The sequence below is a fragment of the Octopus bimaculoides genome, chromosome 7 (assembly GCF_001194135.2).
Source record: "Octopus bimaculoides isolate UCB-OBI-ISO-001 chromosome 7, ASM119413v2, whole genome shotgun sequence".
Lineage (NCBI taxonomy): Eukaryota > Metazoa > Mollusca > Cephalopoda > Octopoda > Octopodidae > Octopus > Octopus bimaculoides.
Genome location: NC_068987.1, coordinates 44,673,552 through 44,682,781, shown reverse-complemented (window position 1 = coordinate 44,682,781; position 9,230 = coordinate 44,673,552). Strand labels below are relative to the sequence as shown.

The following is a 9,230-nucleotide window of genomic DNA, read 5'->3' as shown; positions in this document are numbered from 1 at the left end:
ATACACACGCACATGAACATGTATGTGTACAAAAAACATGCATGCAATAGGTGTATGTATGTTTTGTTTATGCGTGAGTGTCACTGAAGCTATTCATACATACATAACCTGTCTCTCTCAAACACACACCAGCAACATTACTCTCTCAGTCTCTTCACACACACTAACAAAAGAACTTCACATACACACCACAATTTGGCTCGCACGCCCCATCAAACACACACACACACACACACACACACAGCATATGCCAACTTCAAAAGAACTTCCCTGATCCAATCGCACTCTCTCAGTCTGTTTTGCTTTCACGCTGACTTCAAAAGATCTTTCCCCTCAACCCACATATGTAAAAAATTTTTTAAAATTTTTACGGAAAGCGATGATCTTCTTCAGAAACATAAACAAATACACGTGCCATAAGAAGTCATAAACACAGTTCTCATATCGAAAGATCACCGTATTTATGTGAAAATGGCTTCAGTCACACACACACATAAACATGTATGCAATAGGTGTGTGTACATGTGTGTGTTGCCCGTATATTGACAAAATACTTTTTCCCTCAATGGGGAAAAAAAAAACAAATGTCTTAACAAAAGTTGACCAGCCAGAGGGAAGAGCAAGAGAAAGAATGGAAGATAGTAAGAGTGAGAGAGCAGGAGAGGGATGGTGTTGAAGTGCCAGGGCATACTAACAAGGAGTGAGGATCAGAATATAGATGGGATGGTAGAGTAAAGGAAGAGAGAGACAGATGGTGTCAAGTGCCAAGGCATGCCCTCAGGGTACAGCAGTCATAATATAAGTGGCAGAGTATTGCCAAAGAAGCATCAGTAGGGAGAGGAGGTAGGGAATACAGTGACTGATGAGAACTTGGGTATATAAAAGGGGTGGGGTACTATGGGATAGCAATGATACAGTGAGCAGGGCAGTGAAGACAAGATTGGGGAGTAAGAGATAAGCATAGTGCATGAAAGAGGAAATGTGAGGAAGTGGTTTTGTTGGTTTGTGGAGGTAGGGTGTATGTAAATTTTTATTGTTACATCGTATTATCATTGCAATTCACTCTTCACTCCCATGCATCATTGGTTACCTCCCACCCCTTATTCACCATTCACTGCATCCACCCCTCAACCTTGTCCAATTTATACAGTTGTTACCTATCCTTCCCTACTTATCATCCCTTAAAATTTATTCTCCATTTGTTATATTCACAGCCCCTCACCTTTTCTCCATCTCTCATTCTCCTAAACACTCTTGCAGCCTCTAACCATCTACACACCCTATTCTGTCCCCACTCACTTCTACTCACCTTGTACCTTGAGGGGCCACACAAACAGCCCTTCACTATTTTTATCTCTTTCCAGCCCCACCCTCTCTTCCAAATGAGAATAGTTATATAGATCCTCTACAGCAAAAACATGTTCTGCCCTGAACCCTTCAATCATACTTTTATCTTGTCATTTCCTAGGTTAAAGCTGCCTCTCAGGATGCATGCAAGCTGCATGGTGACCTCACTATTGCTAGTAACATGGAAAAAAAAATACTCAGTACACATTGTATGGTGGCTGGTGTTAGGAAGAGCATTGAGCTGTAGAAACCATGCCAAAGTAGACAATGAAGTACAATGCAGTCTTGGACCCATTGGATCCTGTGAAACCAACAAATGCAAGCATAGATCATCAACATGAAATATATATGTATGAATGAAGACTCATCAAGTCAAGTGAAATCATAGTCGTGGCTGTTGCTGGCGTCATGTAAATGGCACCTGTGAAATCATAATTGTGGCTGTTGCCAGTAGCATGAAATTCGAATGTTGGGCCTCATGGAGGTGATAACAAATGACTGAGACCATGGCGATATGCTGTGCTTGGGAAGATTCGTCAAGCCAGTGCCTTGTAAATGGCACCCATGAAATTGTAGTCATGGCCATTACCAGTGTAGTGTTGGTGGCATGTAAAAAGCACCAATTACATTCTCAGAGCAATTGGCAATAGGAAGGGCATCCAGCTGTAGAAACCATGTCAAATCAGACTGGAACCTGGTGCAGCTCTCCAGCTTACCAGTTCCAGTCAAACTGTGTAACCCATGCCAACATGGAAAGTGGACATATGATGATGATGATCAATGAATGAATAAGGAGAGAGAGAGAGGACAGTAATTGCTACAACTAAATACAGTTTCATTTCCATGTTGTACTCATTTCACTTCTGTTACTCACACTCTTGTTTCCTTTTATTCCTTAGGGACAAGGCTACTAACCACTCATGAAAGGATTATTACTAATTACAAAAGATTAAAGTAACTGGCTATTGCATCACGATTTCTACTCATATATGTAGACAAAAAAATAAGGGAGTTCCTCAAGTCACTACAATTATACAGCCATGATGATAAGATGACAGCTTCATCATATCATTCACTCATAGAAAGATTGGAAAACAACAACACTAATGGAATGAAATTCAGCAATAATACATTGTTGCTGCTGATTAACCCCTTTGTTACTATATTTCTGCTGAAGCACACTATCTTTGTTTTAATTAATTCTGAAAATAGCGAAGAATTTAGTAAAATAACTTATTATTAAGTTAGTAATTAAGACATAAGTTTGCAAGAAATTATGATGGAATGTTTTAAATTTTAAATCTAGATAACTTTAAAACAAGAAGATTGTCTAATAGAAACAAAGTCTGATAGAAGCAGGTTAGTATCAAAAAATTTTAAGCAGTCAACTTTGAGTAGGACAGTAGCAACATGATATGAAGTTTCCATCCTTAAGCCATACAGCATTCTATAAAATTTTAAGATTTCTGTTCACAAAAAAATTCCTAAATCTCTGTTAAATGTTTAGATTCCTAAAAGATCAAAAGGAATGCAGCATCTGAAAATGAACTCTTCACAGTTATCCAACCTACCTCATTACTGATAAAGTGTATAAGAAGCCGGTCTGGTTCTATAAATTTAGTCAATATCACTTTTCGATTCAAGTCCTCACTACTATGAGAGTTGATGTCTGGTGAAGAAGAACGGGAATCAACTTTTCTTTCTTCACCTTCTTTGGTAAGAGCACTTTTCAAGAACAATTTGCATTCTTTTGCAGCAAGTTCATATCTATAAAAAATACAAATAATGATTAACAATGTCTTCGTAACAAGGAAACAAAATTTATAAATGAATATTGCTGATAAAACTTGCATACATTACTGGTACAACTAAAAATCAACACTCCCTCCTTAGTTACATTTCATTCAGTGGCATTTCTACATAAAATGAAGAAGGATCTAAGTAAATATTGTACAGAATTTAGCACTCTACTCATTCAGCCAACCATGAGTCTTCATAATAAAAATTGTTTCTAATTTTTGTACAAAGCTGTAATTTTAGGGGCAGGGAACAAATCAATCCTGTTAGCCTCAGTAGTTGATTGGTACTTTATACTGCTTAGCATTTTCTCTAATGTGCTAACAATTTTGCCAACTCGGCCTTATTCTTAATAATAACAACAAAAATTAAAGTTTGAAAAGAACAAAATCATTACGAGAAACAGAGAAAGGGATAGCTACAAGGAGACGAATAGCAAAAATGTTGACCAACCAGCAGAAAAAAAATTGTGGACTGCTTACACCAAATGGGTGTCTTTTTAGTAATCACTGAAGTAAAAAGAAACATAGAACTTTCTAGTTTCAGAGATACCAAAATGGATAGTAAAGATGATAATTAAATAAAAATAACAATTAAAAAGAAAAAAATTTGGTAGCTGGATATATGATTGGATGTCCAAAGAGGAAGTTGCAATTAACAAGAATTAACTCACCTGCCACATGCTTTTTCAATCATTGCTTTTATCCAAGGAACTTTACGTCCAATAACATCTTTGCACCAATTGTAAATTCCTTGTACAGCTTCAGGGCATTTTAATTCTACCAATGCCTGAACCATGAATATAATTATGTGTTCAAACTCACTCCCCTGTGAAAAGAAAATGATACAATATTAAAGAGGTGCTTAGTTTGGGTTGGAAAAAATAATAAAAGAATTTGAGCAATGGTTAATATTTAGAAGTGTTTGATTGTAGATTAAAAAAAACAATCCAAGATACTTTATAGTTCAAATATTTCCAACACTGATCAGCCCCACTACCAGTTTACATTTCACTCAGTTTGTTAAAATTAATTGAAGAAATATGTGGCATGCTAGACCTATAAGTTACTTCAAAACATTTGATCCATTTCTTCACTATAAAAAGCCTGCATGATAATACTTAACAGAGTGAGATTTGATGATTACTAAATGAAATAGATTTCTCAGACATTATTGTAAAAGTGAGTCTCTTACAAAGACCACTGGACAAATAAGTGTTACAATGAATAGGTTAAAGACGACAACCTCTGAACATTGTGAAAAATGGTCATCTATTATGGCCATATTCAAAGAAGCTGAGGTCTGGAAAAAATTATCATGGAAGGAAGAGTAGAGGGTAGTAGATCAAGAGGCAAGCAAAGAACACAATGGATGGACAATATCAAAACATGGTTGGACAAAAGTGGCAAAGCAGCGGGAGAACTTGCTCTTAATCAGGTGTTGTAGTGTCATCAATGTGCTGCAGACAAACAATATATGACAACAACAAAGAGTGAAAAATAGTTTGGAAATGTCAGAATTGGGTGGACCTGCAGTCTAACAAAGCTTTCCTTCAGAAGTTGCTGTAATGTGGTTTGCCATGAAAGCAGGTTTAACTAAGAGCAATCAAATTTCATTGCCTTTATTTTATGTAGATTTTAACTGCAGGCATGGTAGGTACAAGTGTGACTGTTTGGTCAGGTATTTGCTTTCCAACCACATGATTTTGGATTCAACCCAACTGCGTAATACTTTGAGTCAAAGCTTTGTGAGTGGATTTGGTAGTCAAAAACTAAAAGCCTATCATATATATGTGTGTGTGTTTTGCCTTAACATCACATGATAGTTGTAAATAGGTGTCCATAGAAACATGCCTGGTGATGGGATAATATTAGCTTACTCACAAACAAGTGAGGGTTGATGACAAGGAGAGCATCCAACTGTAGAAATCTGTCTCAACAAATTCTGTTTGAACTTTATAAATATCATACCATATCATTTAAAATTTTCATCAATAATATTGAAAATTACTATCTGTAAATCTCTCAATGAGAGATATTGAGCAACAGTACTCTAGAGTAATGATTATTTGCCAACATAACATGGCAATGGAAGAATGTTGCTGTAATTCAGCCCCAGGAGACATCGTCTCCAGCTGGCTATACGACACAATCTGTGTCCTTATATTTTCGAACAATGACATTTAGCACCCCCACTCAGTTCAAAACAATATCTGTTGAGAGATTTACAAATAGTAATTTTCTATTTCTTTAGATTAGTGATTAGTTGTCACTTTGAAAACTATATATTTCAAACAGGAATTTGGCAGTGCCACCTCTAGCCAAACAATTATTCTGTGCTGATGAAGGGAAATAACCTGGAAATCACAACACACAGATGTTGTTTTGAGCTGAGTGGAGGTGCTAAATGCCCTTGTTCGAAAATATAAGGACACAGATTGTGTCACATAGCCAACTGGAGACGATGTCTCGCAGGGCTAAATGAGAGCAACATTCGTCCTAAACCAGGACTGTCATGTTATGTTGGTAAATAATCTTTAATCAATAATATTGTTATGTCTAATGAGAAAGAACATTGTCCACAGACCATGGGCATTTCCCTTGAATCAGAAGAATAATGAAGATGAGATTAGTATAACATGGATCTAGAAGAATAGAGTTGAGTATAAGAGGAACACAGGAGAATGACGATGACCTACAAAGCAATAACAAAAGAATGAGAGTAATGTTTTCTGACATAGATCAGAAACAGAAATACAACCAACACAAATGAGGTGAATTCAACTAGAAAATTGGAGATGGTGTGGTGCATATCAGTGGCAATGATAGGGATTGTTAAAATCAATTAAGCAATGGATGTACTGACCTGAGAGTTATTTGATTCCTTAAGTTCCCACAACAGTTCAGAGGCTTGTCGTATGACCATAGAGGGCATGCCGCAATGGAGAGCAATCATCATTATGCATGTTCTGATACGGTTCAACCATTCTTGACAAGTACCTTTATTAGTGCGGAAAAATGTGCGAACAGGCTGCGAAAAAGAAGAAAGTGAGTAATTTATGAATGATGATGAGCTCGTTGAAAAAATAAATTTAAAAAAAAAGAGTAGTCAAATATACAGGTAATTATTTGTGGTTAATGTGGCTCAAAGGAAATGATTTAATGTAGTTCCAAGTTGACAGCTTAAAGACACAAATTCTGCATTCATCTTATCTAATACAAAATAATACCTGAAATAACACTAATAAAACTGACTATAGATTCTACACAAAGCAAAGAAATTAAAAAGAAGTAAACGAAAGTAAACATAACATCTAAAGGTGTACAGTGTTTAAAATTTTACCTGCAATACAACTAAGCAAAAACCTTTTCCTTATGGGGATATACTACTGTGACCTAAGTTCAGACATTGAACACGTAACTCCTGGGTACAATATACTAATTCCCTTCTTGTGTAGCATAGTTGGAAAATGTGCCACCATTCCTAGCTTCATGGCTGAGCAAGAAGCATTAGAAAAGATGACCAGTTGTGGGATCGTCACGCAAAGCATCTTTTAACAAAAGCAAATTCTACTTCAAATCCCCACATTCCTAAGGATAATATAATCCTTGATACACTAAGAACAAAGACAAGATGGCTGTCCTGGAATTAATTGTCAGTCTACATCATGTCATTCATACATACACAACACAAAAATTCATTAAATCAGAACGAAACCAGAATGTTTAAACTTAAACAAGATACTTCAATTTATCAACTCCAAAAGGATGAAAGCAAAGTTGACCTCAGTAGGATTTGAACTCAGAAAATAAAAAACTGGAAGAAATACTCTTCAACACTAACAATTCTGCCAATCCCCTACTCATAATTGTTTCTAGCAGTGATACAAGGCCTGAAATTTGGAGAGAGAGAGAAGTGGGTAGTTGATACCATCAACCCAGTACTTGACCGGTACTTTATTTTATAGGTGGGACAAAAGGCAAAATTGATGTGTCTTCTTCCAGCTTTGTTCTTTGGCCTACAGATACATGCTGAGAGTAGATCCTTTTACATGAACAACTCTTACCACAATCACTCACTCTTTAGTAAATACACTGAAGTGTAGCAACTCCAAATGAAGACTTCACCAAAGAGGAAAGTATCTGTCTTTAGTATTTTCAACTTTGTTCCTCATAACCCTCTTTTTCCAATGCTGCCAGACACAGAAAAACTGTCAGCTTTTCCTCACCAAGAAAGACAGCGGACAATCTTCATGGTGAACTTAACTGAAGCCACATCCATCCTACATGTAACAACAGTTGTTCAACATAACTCCACAAATTAGCAATGCTTGAAAATTGGACAAGTCCACACAAAATCGTTTTGTCACATGCATGCATCTCAAATGGGCTTTCACTAAGGAATGTCCTGCTCATTTAATGAGTAAGATGTCCCCACAAACTTTCAATACCAAAACAGTTCAGCTGTCCCTGTTACAATCAGAGTATAAACGGTCACTAGTCTAAATGAATCTCATCTTCATTGATGTTCATTCCAAGACCACCATCCTGATCCAAGAAGATGGTCTATTGTCTTGAGATCCAGACCCTTACAAAACAGTACTACCACTACATTCAATTTGAATTGATAATATGTACACATTATAGCTGTCCAGAAGAAACCTGAATGGTTGTGTGTAGGAAATTTAGTGTGCTGATAGCCACCATATTTACATCTAGTGACTTGAGACTAATAAACAAGTGACTTTGCTTCAATATCAACCCCAGGACACTTGCATTTAAGAACCAATGCCACTGTATCCTTCCCTTTTTATTTTTGATTTGAAGGTAATTTAGTTACTATTTTTCGTAAATCAAGTGACATTGTAGAAGCTGAATTGAGATTTTGCCTATGTATAATTATTTATTTCTGGAAGTTGAATATCTAGATCTGTGGCAGAACTTCCACTGTTAAAAGTGTGTATATTTAAGTTAAACAGAACTCACCTTTGGTGCAGCAGACATTGCAACTGCACAACCTTCATAAGCATTGTATAGTTGTTTCTCTAAATGTTCCATAAATTGCAGCAGTAGATGCACTCGCACTGAAGCATTGTAGTCTGCATTTTTCTCACCTGTTCAACATTAAAAACAAATGCATATATACTACAGTGAGAGTTCAACAAGAAGGAAGGGATGTCTTTGAAGGCAGAAATCATCATCAACATTGCTGTGGAAGAAGACTGAGAAAAATTTGAGTAGAAGAACCGAAGGCTGAGCTCAGAATGTTAAACTTCATGAAGGAGATGGCAATTGGCTACAATAAATGTAAGGACACTGTGCTAAACTAAAGCTGTCCAGCCCATAATGACATGGAAAAAAATATAAACGATTATGATGACGTATCATTCACTAGTGTTTAGTGACTTTCATCACAGTTAGATTGAGTTTTAATTTGAATTTGGAATGAATTCTAAATCTGTAAGAAGGCATAGCTGATGGTTAAGAAGCTTGCTTCCCAATTATGTGGTCTCAGATTCCATCCCATGGCAAGGCACCTTGAGTAAGTGTCTTCTATTATAGTCCAGGGTCGATCAAAGCTTTGTGAATAGATTCAATAGATGGAAACTATTAAATCTGTTGTGTGTGTGGGTGTCCTTGTTTATCATGTGATAGTTGTAAATGAGCATCTCTGTAATACAAGCAATGTTGTTCATTTCCAGACTTCTAAGAAAAACAGATTTAGTCATGGGGCAATATTACTTTGCTTGAAAACAGGCGAGGGCTGGCAATGGGAAGGACATCACAGCATGGAAAAGTGAACATTAAACTTTCGTTACCATATTTCTAACCAAAATACACCCCTTATGTGTTTCAAATAATTTCTAACATAATCATAAATTTAGTCTGGTTTCATTAAACAACTCTAACGCTTTTATTTATCGACACTGCTTTTTGCAACCCTTGATTTTTTTCTAATTTATGAAGATTGGCTGAATTCAGAGGGATATCCCTCTGGCAGGCTTTGCTTTTTCTCCCTACAGTTATTTTTTTTTGAAGATTAACTAGCTCTTAGTTGTGTCGCTATATCTGCTTGGAATTGCAGAC

The 9,230-nt window shown here is 36.4% G+C and overlaps 1 protein-coding gene across 3 annotated transcripts in view; it reads right to left on the bottom strand.

Annotated features, from left to right (window-relative positions):
• The window catches only part of LOC106882826 (serine/threonine-protein kinase SMG1), a 197,669-nt gene that overhangs the window by 99,752 nt on the left and 88,687 nt on the right, over nucleotides 1-9,230 (bottom strand). For all 3 annotated transcript variants that reach the window (XM_052969574.1, XM_052969573.1, XM_052969575.1), the window contains 4 exons: nucleotides 8,130-8,257; nucleotides 6,010-6,174; nucleotides 3,818-3,972; nucleotides 2,919-3,114 (listed from right to left, as the gene is read on the bottom strand). In XM_052969574.1, the coding sequence (XP_052825534.1) occupies nucleotides 2,919-3,114; nucleotides 3,818-3,972; nucleotides 6,010-6,174; nucleotides 8,130-8,257 (644 nt within the window). The remainder of the gene's footprint in view (nucleotides 1-2,918; nucleotides 3,115-3,817; nucleotides 3,973-6,009; nucleotides 6,175-8,129; nucleotides 8,258-9,230) is intronic.